General features: G+C 35.8%; 1 protein-coding gene across 2 annotated transcripts in view; it reads left to right on the top strand.

Moving 5' to 3' along the window:
• l(2)gd1 (lethal (2) giant discs 1) overlaps positions 1-19283 on the top strand; it is a 29629-nt gene extending 10346 nt beyond the window's left edge. Inside the window, exons 5-14 of one of the 2 annotated variants that reach the window (XM_085955238.1) lie at positions 353-580; positions 5919-6022; positions 7873-8079; positions 10443-10623; positions 11719-11857; positions 12514-12729; positions 13829-14006; positions 15089-15240; positions 16297-16387; positions 17785-19283. In XM_085955238.1, the coding sequence (XP_085811364.1) occupies positions 353-580; positions 5919-6022; positions 7873-8079; positions 10443-10623; positions 11719-11857; positions 12514-12729; positions 13829-14006; positions 15089-15240; positions 16297-16387; positions 17785-17904 (1616 nt within the window). In that variant the 3' untranslated portion in view covers positions 17905-19283. Of the gene's footprint in view, positions 1-352; positions 581-5918; positions 6023-7872; positions 8080-10442; positions 10624-11718; positions 11858-12513; positions 12730-13828; positions 14007-15088; positions 15241-16254; positions 16388-17784 lie in introns of both variants that reach the window. The other variant, XM_085955237.1, reaches the window with a different exon arrangement.
• Positions 19284-20707: the final 1424 nt, after the last annotated feature.

The following is a 20707-nucleotide window of genomic DNA, read 5'->3' as shown; positions in this document are numbered from 1 at the left end:
TGAATGTTGCTCCAGTCATTCTTATTTGGATAGTGAGTTCTCTTTATGAAGTGGCATCTTCCATGATATCCACCTTCACCGGGTATTTAAAGCTGTCGATACTCGATATTTTGCTCCTTGCTAGCCAGGTGGAAATTTGGATTGAGATGAATGCTGTTAAATAAAATTTATAGTCAAATAATATAGTAAATGAAATTTGTTAACTGAGACCGATAGATTGAAACAAACTTATCTTTGTTTTTCTAATAGATATGCGCCTTAAAAAGGTTACCAATGGCGCCAAGTAAAGCATTGATCATTATATCTTAGAATAATGTTCATTGTATTCTTTTTGTTGTTGTGTTTTCTGCAGATCGAAAAGACCAATACAAGGTCGCAGCCCTGACTGCAAAGAAAGCGGGAGACGGCGAGACGGCTCTCTCTCACATGAAGATGTTCAAGCAGTTCGAATTGGTGATTGAAGCAGTGAAAAACGGCCACACGGTTGACCTGAGTGACATGCCAGGACCTCCCGGCGAAGCGTCATCTGCGCCGCCCGCTTTGCCTGCCAGACAGGAGGAGCACACACAGCAATCAGCGGGTATTACTTTACATTTTAATTATTAAGGTACTTACTACTACTAGGTACTAACGCATTTTAATTTGAATCACATACATAGCAGTGCACGTCAAAACAATCTTATCACTTTAAAATATCTCAACTATGGAGAACTGAAGGTTATTTGAAATCTAAAATCTAAAATTCCCATTCTGCTTTAAAGCAACATTTAGACCAAGCGCGTGAATGTTCGTTCTTCCCCCACTCCAGCAAAATTCTCTTGGCGTAAACGGTTTTTGTCGAGCGAGCGAGCATTCTTTTGGATTCTACGGAGATTCGCTGCATTTAGCTAGAATGCTCGTTCGTTTGATCTGATCGCATGCTAGAGCGAGAGCACAGCTGCATTGAGCATTCTTTCGTGTTGTATCGCGCTCGTTGGTGGAGCGGTTTCATCAAAGTGTTCTTTGCTCGCTGCCGAACATACCCATACGATTACTAAATATTACATCATTTTTGCGCATTGTTACATGTTGCACGGGAATAAAAATTGACTAGCTAAAAACGTGACCAAGTCGTGCACTCGCGAACAAACAAATGTGATAGTTTAAACCAACAAACAAAAACATATAAAGAGAGCCAGAGCATTCGCTTGCAGTGTTCTATATTCTAGCTCTTTTAGTTTAAACTTGTTTTGTGGATTTTGTTCACTAGGTGTTTACACCAGGCGAGCAGGAACAGAATGCTCTAGCTCTCGCTCTATGTTCTTATTCATTTGGTCTAAATTCACCTTTATCAAAACAACACTCCATGAAACCATTTTTCAGTGTGTCACGCTACTTCTAGTGAAGGAGTTAAAATTTGTCCGCAAACATGTATGTATACAGAATACAAACACATGGCTAAAAGCATACTATGCTTGTATACAGTTTTTACAGTTTTAAAAAGTTTTCTGTGGAGCGGATAAAAATGGGATTTTATAAATACATATATGGAGCACCGGATTAACCATAGGGTTAAAGGTGCTATAGCTCAGGGCCACCAAATTGATGGGAGCCTCGGATCCTGAAAAATAAATTGAAAAATCCACGTTAAAACCTCAAGTCAGAGGAAGCAGCCACCTCTGCGCCGAGCCCGATAAAAATAGAATGTTATTGATATTAACTGCAACAACAAATATGTCACCGGAAGAAATATATCCCGCAATCCCATGACTAAACACATAAAATTTGTGGGAAAATCAAATATATTGAGGAACCATGTTTTTTACAACTGCAATGCATAATAAATCTCTCGGGGGAGTCTGTAACCCCTAGAGAGCGCGTCTCGGCGGATAGGAGAATGCCCTAATCAAGGGTAGGAGAAAAATAAAATATCTCCCGCGGACCAACAGACCTGGCCCTCCAGGTTGGGGGTTGGGCAGAGGGTTAACCACTCTCTCCCGTGAAATCACCAAAGGTTACTAATACTACACAATGCCTCGGACATATGGCAACCGCTTATAGACGACCCGGACCGAAAAATGGACTACGAATAGGATTTTGGAACGTACTTAGCCTATACCGAGCTGGCGCAGCTCAAAACCTAGTGGAAGAACTGTCAAAATATAAGGTCCAAATTACCGCCATCCAGGAAATCCGTTGGCCGGATAGCGGAGAACTTGTAGTCGGACAGCATGTTATCTACTATAGCGGAAACACAGAGGGGAAACATGTTTTCGGAACAGGTTTTGTGGTCGCCAGAGAAGTAGCAGATGCTATACTTTCTTTTGAACCCGTAAACGAGCGCATATGTGTGCTCAGAATCAAAGGAAGATGGTTTAATATATCACTTGTGAATGTACATGCCCCGACAGAGACTTCAGAAGAGGCCGAAAAGGATAATTTCTATGATCTCCTTGAAGCGACTTTTGACAGGCTACCGGGACATGATATCAAATGTGTGCTAGGAGACTTCAATGCGAAAATAGGGAAGGAAGCTGTATTCAGACCCTTTATTGGAAAAGAGAGCCTACATGATCATTCTAACGAAAATGGTAAAAAAGTGGCTCTCTTCTGCAGCGCCAAAAACTTAATCGCCCGAAGTACCACTTTCCCTCGTAAAAATATACATAAAGTGACTTGGAATTCAAGGGACAGGAAGACCTTTAACCAGATTGACCATTTTCTAATTGATAGACGACACCATAAAGCTATTGAAAACATTCGAAGCTACAGAGGCGCTGACTGTGATACGGACCACAACTTATCGATAGCAACCTTTAGGGAAAAACTTAAAAAGACAGCCCACGCAAATGCGAAGACGAGAGTGAAGTACCATATAGAAAAGCTGACAACTCCAAACGGAAGAGATAGCTACAGAAAAGAGTTACAAAACCAAATCGGAAAACTCACCGAAGGAGAAGCCTGGAGTATCGATGAGAGGTGGAAGAGACTAAAAGAAGGAATGGTAAAAGCTGCTGAAGTCTCGATAGGACTGGCACCCAAGAAAGTAAAGTGCCCTTGGTACGACGACACTTGCCGACAAATGGTGGAGGAGAGAAGAGCAGAAAGAGCGCTCTATCTGCAAAATACGCAGAGCGAAGAAGCACAGAAACGATATAGCGAGACGTGCAAAAATGTCCGAAAGCATCTGAGAAAGTGCAAACGAAGCTTCATCAAAAGTAATTTTGAGCAGATGGAAGAAGAAGCAAAACGAAATAAAACTCGATCATTCTTCTCGAAAGTGAGCTTTGAAAAAAGAGGCTTTCAACCTAGCACGCTACAAATCAAAGATCAACAGGGTCAGATAGTGGCAAACAAAGAGCAAGTGCTAAACATATGGAAGTCCCATTTTGAAAACTTACTTCAACGCTCTGTACCAGATGAACCTTTGGAATCGCCAGAAATCGCGACAGCAGAACCTCTTATACCGCCACCAAATAAGGCAGAGTTGATGGGAGCACTGAGTTATTTAAAGAATAACAAATCGGCAGGAAACGATAATATTCCATCGGAGCTTCTCAAGCATGGAGGAGAAACCTTTCTTAGTGCCATGCTTGAGCTACTGCAACAAATATGGGAGGAAGAAAAGATCCCTGAAGAATGGAAAGAATCACTGGTCTGTCCTATCTTCAAGAAAGGGGACAAACTCAACTGTGCAAACTACCGTGGCATCTCTCTTCTTCCTACTGCATACAAAGTTCTGTCGAACATTATTCTCGAAAGAATTCTACCATATGCCGAAAACATTCTTGGTGACTACCAATGCGGCTTCAGACGAAACCGCAGTACTACCGATCAAATCTTTACACTGCGCCAAATCTTTGAAAAGAAATGGGAATACGCCCAAGATGTACACTGTCTCTTTGTAGATTTTAAAACCGCATATGACTCTATTGATAGAGAAGCTCTCTGGAATATATTGAAAGAATTCGAAATACCGTCAAAACTTATAAATATAATAAAAGTATGCATGGACGGATCCAGAAGTAGAATTCATATGCAAGGTAGTATATCAGAATCTTTTGAGGTGACAGCAGGACTAAAACAAGGCGACTCCTTATCACCCATGTTGTTCAACTTAGCTTTAGAGAAAGCCGTTAGAGAAGCTCTGAAAGCAGAAGGTGGAGTTACCCTGAATGGGTCCCATAAAATATTGGGCTACGCAGATGATTTGGTGGTGCTCGGAGAATCTGAAGAAGAAGTCAGAGATATTTTCACTCCTCTGGAGGACACAGCGAAAAGGTTGAACCTACGAGTAAATGTGGGAAAGACCAAGTATTTGAAAATGACAAGAGGCATTGAACCCACTGGAAACAGTGGAATAAGAAACTCCTCGTTCGAGAGAACCTCTCTCTTCAAGTACTTGGGCTCCAACATTACCTCTAAAAATGAAATGTCCCTAGAGCTCTCTGACCGACTGAGAAGTGGAAATGCAGCGTACTTCGCGCTGAGTCGTCTGTTCAGGTCCAAAATGCTGTCCATCAAAACGAAATTCCGGGTGTATAACGTGGTCATCAAACCAATCGTCATGTATGGATGTGAAACGTGGGGTTTAACAGAAAAACAAGAAAAGGCGCTCCAAGTGTTTGAAAACAGAATCCTCCGGAGAATACTTGGACCCGTCAATGAGAACCACCGGTGGCGCATCCGCACAAACGCTGAGCTCTTCGACCGATACCAACCTAGAATCACTAATATTCTGAGGTCAAGAAGGCTCAGATGGGCGGGCCACGTTGTACGATCTGAAAGATCTAGAACTCTCTATAGGATTTACAAAGGCACACCAGCTGGCACTCGACCTCTTGGCCGCCCTCGACGGAGATGGGCGGACAACATTCAAAGGGATGCGGAAAGGCTGGGGATAGTCAACTGGGAAGAGAGAGCGCTGGATAGAGATTCCTGGAGAAACGTTGTGCAGTCGGCCATGGACCTGAACGGCCCCTAGCGCCAGTTTAATAATAATAATAATGCATAATAAATACAGTCGAACTTGGTTATTATGAGGAAGATGGGACCAACTGAATTTGCTTGTTATAAGCGGTACTCGTTGTATCAGAGAATAGGTATTTTTCAAATAAAAAATCTGAAAACCATCTTAAAAATCCCCCAAACAAGCATGGCCTTCATAAATTACAAAAGAAGTGGTTTATTGTAATGAACGCTGGTAGGTACCTACAGACTTCACAAACCTTGAATTTTTCAACCATGTGCATGGATACTTTTTCATTATTATCGGTGAAAACAACAATTGGACACTTAACTAGTGTCATAAACTTAATCCGTCCCCCGGCGACATCCTGTCCGATCGGATTTTATTGCTTAGGGTCGAAATATTTTTAAACAATCGACCCATTAACAGTATTTTAGCTCGGTATATCCGATAAGTTGCTCGTTATAACAGTGAATAAATGTATGGAAAAAATCATTAACCAAATGTCAACTACTGTTTCCTCATTACATCCGAGATCTCGCTATGTCCGAGATCATAATAACCGAGTTCGACAGTACATTATAATAGTTTTCCGTAGGTACCCACTTCAGCAAATATTATGTGTAATATATTTTTTTTAAATTAGGTTGTACCAATAAGTAAGTGTAAATCGGGCCCTGTATGTATCATTCTATCGAATGTGGTATCCTTATCAATTCTGCAAATAAGTTTATGGGACTGTATACATTTATTTATTTGTTTGCGGGCAGATGTTCGTAGTTCTGTAACTGTCTTAACATTAGTTTTTCATTTTTTTTCCAAATGAATATACGGTGCCTAAACTGTGCGTCACATTAAACATGTTGAGACAAGGTGCTTTGTGTTGTGTGGGGCTATTTAACATGTACCCTAATATGTTTTGACTAAGTAGCTAGTAGTAATTAGCTTATTCCTAAATTTTTCCTTTTAGAAGACACTCCAGCCCCGGTACAAGAGGAGGACACACCTCCTGAAGCTCTCATCACTGCATCTTCTGCAGAAGAAGCACTCCAACAAAGATTGGAGGTTTATCAGGTATTTTAATCAATAGACATTATTCATTTAAATGTGGTCACATATAATATAATATATTATATTATGTAGTTGGTTGTTAGTTTCCCATCTGAACTGTGTTTGTGAACTATAAATTAATACACTACAGATCAAATTGGTATTTTCGAAAAATTACACAGTTTTAACCAAAGAATTTGAACTGATAAAGAAGGAGCCTATCAAACACTTGTTTTTAGTACCTGTGGCTAATTGGTAAGTAGCTATGGAAAAGTGCCTACTATATAGTTTCCCGTATATACAGGCAGTGGCACTGAATTGCGAATTACGATGGTAGTGCTAGTTGTTTATTATCTTTGAATGCAATGAAGATTTTCGATTGCACATTTCGTTCAAATTATTACCATGTCTTTCAATATGGAACAATCATCATTTTCTACAGTTTACCATAATATTTCATTCGAAATATGAGCAATGACTAGCACTACCAACGAAGTTTACTGTTTCGAGTCACAGCCTGACTATAATGGGCCTGCTGATAACACTCGTTTTGGTTACTTACTTAATTACTATTATTTGCGATTTTGCATGATTGATCGTCGTGATAAATCAAAGATTAATTGTCCGATTTGTTGAATCCAACAGTGTGCCCGCAGGTGTGCTCTTGACCCTACAGCATAACTAACATTTATTTTTTAAATATAGAAATTTAATTTCATATTGAATATTAAAAATATAACAAGTATAGGGGAAAGTATGCTATATCGTACCACTTCGTACTTAACTCCCTTTATTTATTGATTGAAAAGAATCTGGAAGTGAAAGAGGATTTAAATGAAAGTTTATCAAATTTCAGATAATATTTTATAAAAACAAAAACTTTTTAATAACTGAGACATTAAATTATCAAGTTTTAAAAAAAAGGCTTTCGGTATGATTTGACGAACTGGTAGGATAAATCATACCACAAGTTCGGTAAATCGTACCTAGGTTCAACATTTCAAATTTGCAAACAGGAAAATAAAATATTTTTGGCCATAATTGGCAAAATACCATTGGTAATATTTTCTTGTCGATGTCATCTGAAATGATAACATGAAACAGTTTGTCACAAAACAACTAATGGTTATATTGTGGTAAGGTAAATCGTACCGGTACGACTTGACATGGGAGGTACGATTTATCCAACTCTGAGTTTTGTAAGATTAATATCACCAAAACATAACCTATATATTTAAAACATTTTTACTGTGACTCAATATTAAACTGCATGAACATGTTATCAAAACTTTGTTTGAGGAAAAATTAAACGCGTGCATTAAACATAAATCAAACATGACAGGTCAACTATGAACTTGGCTACGCTTCGCCGAATGTTACTAGTCTTAAAAAATGTTGGCTAGTTTTAGAGATATTGGGGTGGTACGATTTATCTAACGGTACGATATAGCATACTTTCCCCTATCTGAGTATTGACATTTGATATTATATTATAAACATACCACATTACTTAGTGTAAGGTTTGATAGTTTTGACAGAAAACAAGGCATACTCAGAGCGGTGCCGACCGTGAAAAAGCGATGCAATAGGTTTGACGGTAGTGCTAGTCGAAAATAGCAACCGTAACAATAATCACATTCACCCTACCTAATTGCTGTGCACTAGAAGAAAAAGTAAGTAAATTATACCATCGGTGTCTGCGTCCAAGTGTCCGAGCACAAGTGTGAATTTTGCTACAAATGAACCTATTATGCGAATGTGCAACTTATTTGAACATTACTCTCAGTAACTTTACCATCATCTTCACTTTCATATGTAAAAACTCCATCTTCATAGATGAAGGTCTTTGTATAACATCTTTGGGATATTGATAGAAACAAGAAGCAGCTGCTCAGGAGGCGGGTAACACATCAAAAGCCCGGCGTATGGGCCGCATTGTGAAGCAATATCAACAAGCCATCAAGTCTCACGCGGCGGGGAGGTCTATTCCCTTCGATGAGCTCCCCACTCCTCCAGGATATGGCCCCATTCCGGGAGCCCCCGCTCCAGTCAAGGAAGAACCAGCCCCTGCACCTGCTCAGGTAAAAACACTATCCGACACTTACCAATTAGAATTTTAAGTTTTTGGTGAAACGATGACGATGTTGGTGATGCCATAAGGTGAAACCAAATAGTTTGGACTGATGAAAGAAGAATCCTGTTGAATTACAATACTATTCCAGCGATTCCACAATGTGTTTAGTATTCTCTGTTAAATTTCTCTGTGTTTGTATATGAAATACAAATGGCGGCCTGCTGTTGACAATCTTGCTTTGTTTACTGTCGGGTGTCATATTTTTTTCTACAGAGATTTTTTCTAGTGTGTACAATACTCTCTCAGTAATCCGCCACCCCAAAAACCAGACAAGTGTCCAATTAATGAAAACCACGGATTATAGTGCATAAATACAAAATATTGTAAAAATTAAGACAGGTATTTCGTAAAAATAGTTTTTATTGAGAAATTTGTACTAGCAACTAACGTTTTTTTTATGATCAAAATCAATTGTATATTAAATTATACATATTAATTATAAACTAAGTTTATTAACTACATACATATTATTATTAAACAGTAAATCACTTAACACAACCACTTGTTCAGTGTTGTTTGTTTTTTTCTGAAGATTGTGTCATCTCATAATTTATGCAACATGATGAATGTGTTGAGGGTTGCATTATTTTCCTCTGCCCATTTAATGGTAATGCATCAGTCCCGGCTAGTGCATCTTCTGATTTGACTGTATGAGCTGCGGTCGGTTGACAATTGAGGCGTCTAATTACAAAAAGCGATAGGTCCACAACAACGTTTTTATGTTTCAAACTTCAATTATTTGTTTTAACGTGAGATTATTTTTGCTTTTTGTAATAAATCGAGACTTAAAATGTTTTTTTCGTAGGGTTTTGTCGCGTTTTGGAATTTATAGATCAATACATATTGTGTAAAATTATACAAAGAATACGTGCGTATTTTTTTCTAGATTTTGACCAAATGTGGACTTATCGCTTTTTGGAATTAGACGCCTCAATTATTACCTAACATCCTCAGAATCCAAGCCTCTTGATGTATTTACGAGCTCGTCTTCAGTCGGAAGTGGCGCATACCCCTCAGGACTTTCCGCTATCCATTCTTCTAAAACATTTCGCGTTAGTTCTGAGTTTTCAGTCGCCCTCTGAATCAATTCTTCTAATGGAACTAAGTCTTCCAGTTCCCTGTTTTCGTCATCTTGATTCATGGAGGGCCACAGCTTTTTTCATGATTAAATTATTGCTCGTCCCGGTAGGTTGTTCCATGCCTCAGCTACATTAAATACGACGGCGGACAGCTGATATAGGCACGCGGCGGACTATTGAATTTTACATACGAATATCGGCGAATTGTAGAGCTTGATTTTATGTTTTAACTAGTAAAAATAACGGAGGATTATAGTACAGTCGAACTCGGTTATTACGATCTTGGACGTAGCGAGATCTCGTATGTAATGAGGAAACATTTGTTGACATTTTGGTTTATGATTTTCTCCATACATTTATTCACTGTTATAACGAGCAACTTATCGGATATACTGAACTAAAATACTGTTAATGTGTCGATCGTTTAAAAACATTTCGACCCTAAGCAATAAAATCCGATCGGACAGGATGCCGCCGAGATTGGGTTATGTTTATGACACTATTTAAGTGTCTAAGTACCTACCTAATTGGTGATTTCGCCGACAATATTGAAAAAGTATACACCCATATGGTTGAAATTGCGTGTAAAAAATCCAAGATTTTTGAAGTCCGTAGTTCCGCGTTCATTACAATAAACAACTTCTTTCGTAATTTATGAATGCCATGCTTGTTTCGGGGATTTTTACGATGGTTTTAAGATTTTTTATGTTCTACATATGCTTACTCTGGACAATCCATAATAAACACCCAAGAGTCTTTTAATGTGTTGAGTGCTTTGAGGGGAAATTTAATTTAATTAATTTCTTAATTCTACAATATTATTGTATGCTGATATCAGTGTGTACTCATCATTAGTAATATTGTATTATTATTATCCTCTTCTTATGTCCCTTAAGTATGACAAGTACCTACCTAACCTAACCTAACCTACCCAATCTACCTATATATTATGATTCCCATAGTCAACCTAGTTCTAAAAGTCACTGCTTGCCACTGGTTCATTGTATAAAAGGCATGTAACACTAATGCAGTGTTTTTATCTCAGTATACCCTGGAAAATTAATCTCCGAGCGAAGATGTGAAACTTGCTACAAATAAACATTCTATTTGAAATGATTTTCTGCTAATTTAATTATTAGTTATGGTAAGGCTCCACCTCTGAATAACATCCCTCTGGATAATATTACTTTATTGTGATACCATGTTTTTGATTTATGATTTGTTCTTATAGCCGAAGCCTGCCCAACCAGGTGGCGATAGTAGACCTGGAAAGCTGAGTGAAGCCGGACGAGCGAACTCTTTGAGAAAAATGGGAAACCATCTGGTCACCACTCACGCGGAGAAGCAGCTGGCAGTGTTATTACAGCGGCAGAAGGAGTTTAAAGAATCAGCTCTGAATGCCAAGAAGAAAGGTAATCTGTCCTCTCAATGTCGTAGACTATTCTAATGAATACTGATTGTTACAAAATATTGGTTGACCAGCAGAATTTCTGTTTCTGAAACAGTGGGTCACCGATTCGAATCTCGCGTCCATTGAATTCAAACAGGTTGAGCAAATGTCTAACAACCATTTCTCAACAACAACAAAAACGATTGGAAACTGATTCTGGTGGGAAAAATGAGAAAATCATTAATTTGATATCATACCACTCACTATTAAGATTCCTTTTAGTCATCTCATTTGTCGAGTTATTTGAAAAAAGTTCAAGCCTCCGAGCTCCTTATTCTTGTGTGGTTAGGTTAGGTCAGGGTGCAGAATTCAAACCGACAATGCGTGCAGAACATTCATAAGAAAAACAAACCTATTATTGTTTATACCAACGCAACTATTGAAAATACATTTATTATTCTTTTACTTATTGTGTTTAAGTTTGTTCCATATGTTTCCACCCTCGAGAATTAAACCTTGACCAGAAAGCAACCCACTTTCCATTATTTTTGTATTCCCTGATTGCCCACAATGGCCAATTTTTCATCGACCGACAGTTATGAAAAACATTTTTGGGCTGCCTTGTAATGCAATAAAACGTGGTCTTGAAAAAATGTATTGTTGAATAAGAACTTCTTGTCCACGTGTTAAAACTGTGAACTAATAATCGTCTCTCCAGTGCAGCTAGTCGCACTTCCGTTTTCAAATGAAGAACGCCCCAAATTTATCATTTCATTTTACGCTCCTGTGGTTTACGGATCTATCAATTTACATAATTTGAAGCTTTTTATAATAAAAATATGTCTAAAACGATCAGAACATCACTCCTAGAAATATTATTAGCAAACATTCGGTTTATTGCGAAGAAGAAAAAGAATCACATCTAAAAGAAGAGCCGGTGCATTATTTAAACACGTCTGTAGCACGTGTTGCCGCCATGACAGGTACATCAGTGAGAAATCTTCTATATGCGACTACAGCGACTTTCTGTTATCGCCGATTTCTTGTCGGACAGTATGTGTATATTTTATTAATCTTAGCATTGTTTTTTTTATTTTTCCATTTTGATAATTTTCAGGTGAAATTGCTGAAGCTAAGGAGTATCTTAGGATTGTTAAAGGTCTTGATCCTCTCATTGAAGCTGCAAGAGGAGGCTTACCGGTAGACTTAAACACGGTGCCATTACCTCCGCAAGCTAAAGTACAACTGGAAGAGAGGTTAGTTGATGCATATCATATTACTAGAAAAATACACATTGAAAAAGTTATTTTGAACATTAAAATGGAAGGCGGCTCTCGTGGTGTAGTGCGTAAGGCGCTTGCCTTCCACCCGAGAGTTCCTGGGTTCGATTCCCGGTCAAGAAAACACAGTATTTATGTATTTTTCTCAAAGCCTGGGTGTTTGTGATTGTTCAAAATTACTAACAACCACCTTGTACGAAAAAGCAAGGATATGGTTATTAATAATTCTAAAAAAAAAAAAAAACATTAAAATGGATCATTCCAACATATTGTCAAGTATTTGGATAGTTGTCACGTTGATAAGGAATATTCAAACATATTATTATTAATGTCTTACTTTGACTTTCTTATCATATATTAATCAGATTACAAACCTAACCTAACAATGAACCCTTTTATCATAATTGCAATGGAGACGATCCAGCTCCTTCCACTCTTCTCAATTCCTAGTTTTGCCACATACTTCTGTCGAACTTAATGTGTTCGTTAATCCAGTCGGTTTTATCAATATGCTCAACACACAATCCTTCCATGCCATATTGTTCTACTCTCATTTCTGGATTTTTCTTGAATAAGGGTCCATGTTTCACAATAAGGATACTTTTATAATGTAAGGAAAAACTCTCTTGCAGCTATGACATGATCGCTGCCGAAGATTGTAATCCCGACGATGATGATCCCAGCGATTTAACGAGCCGCCTAGAAGAACAACTGACGAGCCAATTAAAACTTTGCATGGAGACCAGAGACCATCATAAAGCTCTGGGTGACGTAGCCGGAATGAACAGATTTGAACATCTTGCTCTCAATGTCAAACAAGATTTAGATGTAGTTAAAATGGCAAAAAGGTATTCACAATTTTCTCATGATTAGCTGTATATGTGATACATGATATTATACCCAATTACCTACTGTTTAATTGAATTGACTCATGTTTTTGATAATACATATCATTTATTAAATTTGATTGATGGTAAATTCAGGTACATTACATAAACCCATTGTTTATTCTATATTTTATGTTGTTTATATTGAACTGTCTCTTCAATTTGATTAAAAGTTTTGTTTATTACAGTTAGTAGAAATGAACTGGATTCATAAATAACTATTTTTGAAAACAGCATTAAAGTTAATTTGAGTAATAATATGAGTAAGCATAATTTTTTATGTATCTTACAGTGACAATAAAGTTGTGATTATATTGAGATGCGTCACAATGTCACGGCGACAAATTTAGTCTATGGTTTCGTAATTTTGCAGATTATTTTGAACGGACACCATCTCTGTAAATTCAATGATGGAAAGTGCCAACCTAATGTATTAGTATTTTGAACTATTATTCATTATTCATGCTAATTTTAATTAATTTTAACAATTTCTACGTGTGCGTATGTTATAATTGAGGCGCTTTTTGTAATTAGACGCCTCAATTACTAGTATGTTATAATTACTACGATAGTAAATCCATCAATAATATTTGAACAGAGCCCAACCTGCAGACCATAGATAATAGACAACATTGTGCCAACCGCTAAATACAAAAAACACGCGATTTTGACATGAGTCGAAAATGTGTAGGCATGTAGAAAATGATAAAAAAACGTTCATTGAGTCGTGCGGGTGTCAATGCATTGTGGTATGCATGAGGTGACCTCATTCTTGTTCTGGTGATTTCGGCAGGTTTTGCTAACTGACAATGCTCAAAATGTGCTACTAGGATGGGAGCATCAGTCTGACAACATTTAAACACCAAGAAAAACGACATTACACACATTTTTTTCCCGTAGCGGCAGCTTACTGTGACGTCACGTGATAGTACGCGACGTGCATCATAATATATTTGATGCAAAAGCCAACTTTTTAACATTCACGACAAAGAAAAAAGCATAATAATGCCACATTCGTTTCAACCCTATACTATTTTAAGGTTTTCTTGACCTCTTTCAGATTAAAAACACACGCTTTGAAATTCCACTACGAGAACAAACAGTTTTCCATTGTCCAATGCTGTACGGACCTCGGTGATAATGACCTTGAACTGACCATCGTAAGAGGCATTAGTTACACCGTAGATAATCCAAAAGACATAGACACGTATGTCAAATTCGAATTTCCCTATCCACAGGTTAGTATTTCAGTCTCCACGTTACTTTTAAGTTTTTATCAAAATGAAAATATTACTGCAAACAAGTTTATTAGTTAATTATTAGTGTGATTTCTGAAGACAGTATCGGCAGTCGCTTATATGTTATCAAACAATCTTTGTCAATTTGTAGAATATTTAATAGTTTCTCATATCATCACCATTGTGGTGAACAGTGGCGGCTGTTTCTAACATTAATGCACTGCACTCCTCACAATTTTTAAAAATCATCATCACTGTAAATGATATTCATAAGTTATTGTTATTACTCACATTTCATAATTTAAGCAATATACTGCCGTACCTAATTTGTCATCACTCAATGTCATCAAAAATGCGTACTTTCTGGTTTACATGAGATAAACCCTAAGTAATAATTAATTTTTTTTGACCATGTCTGATCCTAAGAAGATCATAATATGTATAATGGTTTACCCATGACATTATAAGCCAACGCATTTATTAGACAACTGAAATCGTGATACCTATTAATATGTCTGTATGTGCTGTATAAACAAACAATAATAAAAATATCTGTCAATTTTACTCGATGCGCTCCAATTTATATATAGGACTATATCGTCGGTGTTTTGTAAAAAGGGCGAATCAACCATTTTGGCGAAATCGACATTTTAATGAAAAAACCAATATATACTTACCTCACTAGCTTTGTTGTGTAAAAACAGCGAATTTGTATCTCCACAGGAAAGTACTTAAAAACGATAATCGTAAGGGCGAATATCCACTTAGTATTACGAATAAAAAGCGAATGTGACATATTAGGCTTTTTAAAATATTATATTATAAAGCCTATTATAAAGACAATATTCTTTCTAAGCTTTATTATAAACTTGTCTGACATTTATAATCCATCCGCAGGTAATTAATAAATAAATGTCAATAGTTAAAAATCCTTCTGTGAAATAGCATTTTGGTTAATTCGCCCTTTTACAAAACACAGACGAATATGGTGGTTTTATTCAAATTTATAAAATGTCTATAACACAAGCTTATAATTTGTGTAATAAATTATTAAATTGTCTTATTATTTGTGTACATTTCAGGAAGAACCTGTTCGCGATAAGACAGCTTTAGTAAAAGACACAAATAGTCCAGAATATAATGCAATATTCCCGATTCCCATCAACAGGACTGCTAGGCCATGCCTCCGGGTATTCAAAAGGCATGCCGTCAAATTAGAAGTGTACTCGAGAGGGTAAGCATAAAATACGTGACACCGTATTCCTGCCGCATGCACTATCCTTACTTTCTGTGGTGATGGGCTGAATGACACAAGCACAATAAATTCGTGACGATTCTCATCTTAAACTCAAACTCACTCTATAAAATGATAATAATTTAGCTTGCTACTGAATGTATGTACTTCACTGCTTTCGATGTGTTGAATTACTTCAACGAGCAATTTTGTTTTTCTTATATATTAAAGGTATTATAACAAATGTTATTGATATTGGCAAACATGATTTTTATATCTATATTCTGCTGAAGTTTGCTTTGTAATATAGTAATAAAGAAAACACTTTTTTATTCTTTCTTGCACAATCTATAAAGCTATTAATATGACTATAATAAACTATTGCAATTTATGACTTGCAAAACAGGCTTTATTGTCATCATTTTAATTATGACTTATAACATAAATTATATTTCTGATTCAGTTCAGTGTACAAAATTAATTTTATCGATGTGTGGTAAAACCAAGGGAGACCCTGCATTGTGATTTTATGACATCAGTACCAATTTATTTATTGGACAAAGTTATACATTAATAGATCAAGCATCAGTTTAGTGAATATCGAATAATTCACTTTAGTTGTGTATATTCTTAAATATGTAATCGATTTGTTTAATTCTCTACCTCAGCATACACATTTATCATTGTGATCGTGCACCTGCGCATTGAATTAAGATTCTTTGTAATTACTAATTTTTTTTAACACCTTGTGGCTCCCTTTCAATAGCTCTGTGTTAATGCATGATATGTTCAAATTTATCTTCACACAGTCAAAAAGACTGCAAACAGTTCCCTTACAATGAGAAGTCTCCCTTAGTTTTTCCATAATATTATTTCTGTAAAAACTCTTTTTTTTATATTAAAGGCATATTGTGTAACTAATAAATTTTCAAAATTTTCTAATAATACCTACCGGTGCTTGTGGTGGTTGAATTGTGTGTTAGCGAGATGAAAGTGTGCGTATGTTTGGTATAGGTGTTGCGGCCGACCCTGCAGTTGCCCCTTGTCATTTTTCAGTGGCTTCTTCAGTCGGGACAGTCTCATCGGAACCATCATCGTCAAGCTGCAACCCCTCGAGACGCAAACCGTCCTGCACGATTCCTTTGATGTAAGTTATTAATGAAACCCAATTTTCATAGTTATTTAATTTACTTTTATTAAATTTAGAATGTTAAACAATGTTGTGTTCAATTTTCTAATTATAGTAAGAGGTAAATAATTCACAAAACATGGTAGTTATAATTTAAAATGCTGTCGATTTATGTATTTTGCTCCTTAATCCTGCATTATCTAAACAATAAATTCAGCAATAGGTTATAAATGTGTGGTACATGTAAGTAAGTTTCAATAGTTCTTACTCTATTCTATTGTTCTATTTTAATTGGTTAACTAGAAAGTGCGGGATGGGGGATGAGTGAGACAAGCCGATACGAAAAACATATTCAAACACTTTTGGCAAGAATGAGCTTTCAGATCGATGCATTATACGACATCTTACGGTATAAAATAAATGTTATCTATGGCCGACTTAGAAAATTGGCGACCCGCATCCGGATTTCAAGTTTTCCCGCTATTTGTGTGTAGTTTCTGCAGTCCCGTTTACCTCTAGTACATTTTTATTTTCTGTAATATACGTCTGAAAAATTAAAAATTCAATTTATTTTATTAATTCAGTTAAACGCATTGCAAACATTAAAATGAATCGCAGACACACGTGTTTTTTTATAGACACGTATGTAGTGCCCATGGCTAGGGTTACACAACACGATTTGTGGGCGATATTTTATTGTAGACAATTAGGGGTGGTCATTGTTTATCATTCTGCATTTTGGATTGAATGTTACAGTCACTTGTTGATGACATAATTTTAACGTTTTGTTATGTAAGTTATTTGTTTTTTTTTTGTTAATCCTTTCAACGCGGACGGCACATATAATTAGCATGTTATTTAAATGTGGTAATTAAATAGTAATTAAATGCTCCGCAGTGAAGAAGTTAATACCCGTTAAAAATATGTCTCGGCAAAGAAAAACATTGTCAGCTCAAGAGAAAAAGAACATTCTTGAAAACGCGAAAGAACATGTTGACATATTATGCACGAAACCAATTAATATGATTCTTTAATAAAAAATGAATTAAATTTTTCAATAGTGCCAATTTACATTTTTCCCTTCAAAAATTTCCATCTAGAACTGAAACTTTTTTTTGGCTATATTTCTGAAAATTGATATGCGTCCAGAATCCGAATCGATTTTCGACGTTTGCGATGCTGTCTTGTTGGTGTCCGTTATATTACATGACGTTTTGCATTGTCCTGGTTGAGGTTCTTCAATTCTTTTGCATGCAAACATACACGTGCCATAGGTTCACCACCAGTGGTATATGAACTTGTATGTGTTCAATTGTTTATAAGGCGTATATTATGAAGAAATGACTGGTCTAATTTTAGTTTCGTATGCTTAAAAGTTTTTCAATCTCAAATACAATTGATTTTATTTCTTACAGTTGATGGACGGGCGAAAGGCGGTCGGCGGCAAACTGGAAGTGAAAATCCGTGTCCGCCATCCGATGCTAACAAAACAAATCGAGCAGACAAATCAAAAGTGGCTCGTAATCGACCACTGATTGATTTCCTCCGCAATTTTAGTGGCAAAATACTTTATGAGCTTTAATATCCTATGATACAAAACAGTGATTTCTATAAACCTGCAGTCGAGATAAAGAGAATTCCTCTTTTAATCGCCTTTTTATTTCTTTGTTAATAAATATTATTATTTTATTCATCTGAAAGTGAAATTTTTATAAATTTACTTTTTGCTACGGTGTAATGAGTCTTCATTTGTAATATTATATTATAAACTGTATTTAATTCATAACCACAAAGATATTCTAAAAGTATGTAGTATGTAACTAACTGTACATAAAAATATGTTCAACAAACAATAAATCTGAAAAATTTTGTAGTTTGTATCTCGTCTCTTGTATACAATTTTCTCTCATACTCATACAGTCGCACGCGTGCTTGCGTATAATTGCGCCACTATGTATTAAAGAGACATACGAAACACATTTGTCTTTCAATGGCATCAAGGCGCATGTTTAAAAAATTATATAATATTGAGCCTACAGCGACTCATTAAATAAGTCATCCAGAAATGTTAGCAGAATTATCAACAATCTGCGATCAACCAACATTACAATCAACCAGTGGCGAAGGGTGGAGGTAGAATGTTAAGATTAGCCGTAAATAGTGCAAATTAAATTTTGTCAGTTATATCTAATTGTTTTCATTAATATAAGACTACAATTTACAGACGGTGTTGGTTAATTTTTAAAATTCAATTAAACCCTGCGAAACCAAGCCATTATAAATGGTAGTCAAAAAATACTCGTCTATCTATAAAATATCTAAAATTATGCAATTAAATCATACATAATTTTGGATATTTTATAAATAGAATAATATTTTTTTATCTATTATAGTTTGGTTTAGGCGGGGCTTAATGAATTTAATAAAATGAACCAACAATATGTGTAATATGTATTCTTAATCCAACAAAAACAAATAAGTATGAATGAAAAAGTGTGCACAATGTTGTCGTATCGCCCAAAGTATACCAAAACTATTATGGTTTGGTCAGGCAGGGTTTAATTGATTGTAGTCTTAGTTCAATAAAAACAAATACGTATGACCAACAAAGTTTAATTTGCACTGTTTATGACGGATCTTAACAGCCTACCTCAACCCTTCGCTACTGCAATCAGCAAGCAGTTAACTTCCGTCAGATGTTGATCCATTTCTATCATCGACAATTTGTGATACTTTTACAAGCATGTTGTATACGCTACCTATATGATTGGTTCCTTTGTAGAATAGATTAATATTTTCAATTGAAGCCAGAATGACATACCATGTAATAATAAGGTTCAATATTACAAAGTTGAAAATGTCCCTCTGAGGCGGACGAAACCGGTCCTAATTTATTGATTAAAAGTGGAATAAATACTACAAAAAAAATTGCGTTTTATTAAATTAAACAACAATCAATATTACAAATTTCTTTATACATACCGAATATTCAGTACCCTTGATAAATCTAGCAGAATTAACCAATTTCTATTTTTGTAAGAAACCAACAAGTTTTGTGGTCCCATCACATTTTTTAAAATATTTAATATATTTCAATCAAGTCAAATATTAAGTTTGCTCAATTGAAGGGTACACATGCTAAACAAGAAATGTCACAAAACCAATAGTTGTCGTAATTAACCTTTTTACTGCCTATAGGTGTATGTATGGCGGTACCTTGCACGCCGCGAATTTTATTGCAAAAATAAAAAATTAAAATCAATTTACATTTCAAGTGGTAAAAACGAATTCTGTGTTTCAATTCTGAGTATGTTACGATATTCCTAATATATGTTGTGTGTTCAACATATTTGTATGTTTAAAATAATTGATTTACGTTAGTAAAATCCCGTTTAAAGTGGGACGTCCAAAGACGTCATTTTTGTTTGAGCGGCGTTCCGTTCACGGAAAAGTTTGCGTCTTAAGACATCATTGGCAGCCATCCGGTTAACAATTAAATTTTTGAACACATTGGACATTCCTAGTATTGTATTGGTGGAAAAAGAACTACTTTTTTTGTATCTTGTACTGGCTATTGAGAAATCATTATTTTCGGAGGAATATGATTTGTTTTACACTTTATCATTAATGTAGATAAAAATACACGTGGAAATGTAAGTGTTACCTTATGTCATTTTTCAGTTTTGTGTGATAAACCCTTCAATTACTTTTATCATAATTTCTCATATTATATAAATTAATGTTGCATTTATTTGAGTCGTTAAGACTATTTTGCTGTTACATACATGTTTAGAAAACATATTGAATTCGCTGTGGACCAGAAGTTAGCATGCACCAGTTTAATCAGACGACCACGGACCAAATCGTCATTGTTCTGGCAGAAGACACTAATTCAAAAAAAATACATATTGAGTTGGTACCAAAATGTTCCTTATTTCAAACTTTACCGTCTGGAAACCTTCTTAATAAATAAACAGTCTTTACTTTAAAGTCATCCTTTTTACGATTACTTAATAAACTCACATGATAGACCATTATTTCAAACATTTTAACAACTTTAAAGTCAAATTACTCAAAACTAGTATTCTCCAGTTAGTGTGTTCTGCCAGAACAGAGACGAAATGGCTTAAGTAAATAGCTAATGCTCTATACTCGTAAAGAGTATGTTAAAATACTTGTGGATGTTTATATGCTCCGGCATGGAGCTGAAATGGTGGTTTAACTTCATATAAGGTGCTGCCTGTTGTAGCAATCAAAATATATTCATTAATTAGCTAAAATACAATGATATAACAAGCACGCCGGTTTGAATGTGTCATTATTAATGCCTCGAGTGTC

The sequence above is a fragment of the Rhyacophila brunnea genome, unplaced genomic scaffold, assembly GCF_057557595.1.
Source record: "Rhyacophila brunnea isolate RB1 unplaced genomic scaffold, BYU_Rbru_1.0 scaffold_5, whole genome shotgun sequence".
NCBI lineage: Eukaryota > Metazoa > Arthropoda > Insecta > Trichoptera > Rhyacophilidae > Rhyacophila > Rhyacophila brunnea.
Note: the sequence above shows the minus strand (reverse complement) of the source record. Positions and strands in the feature narration are given on the sequence as shown.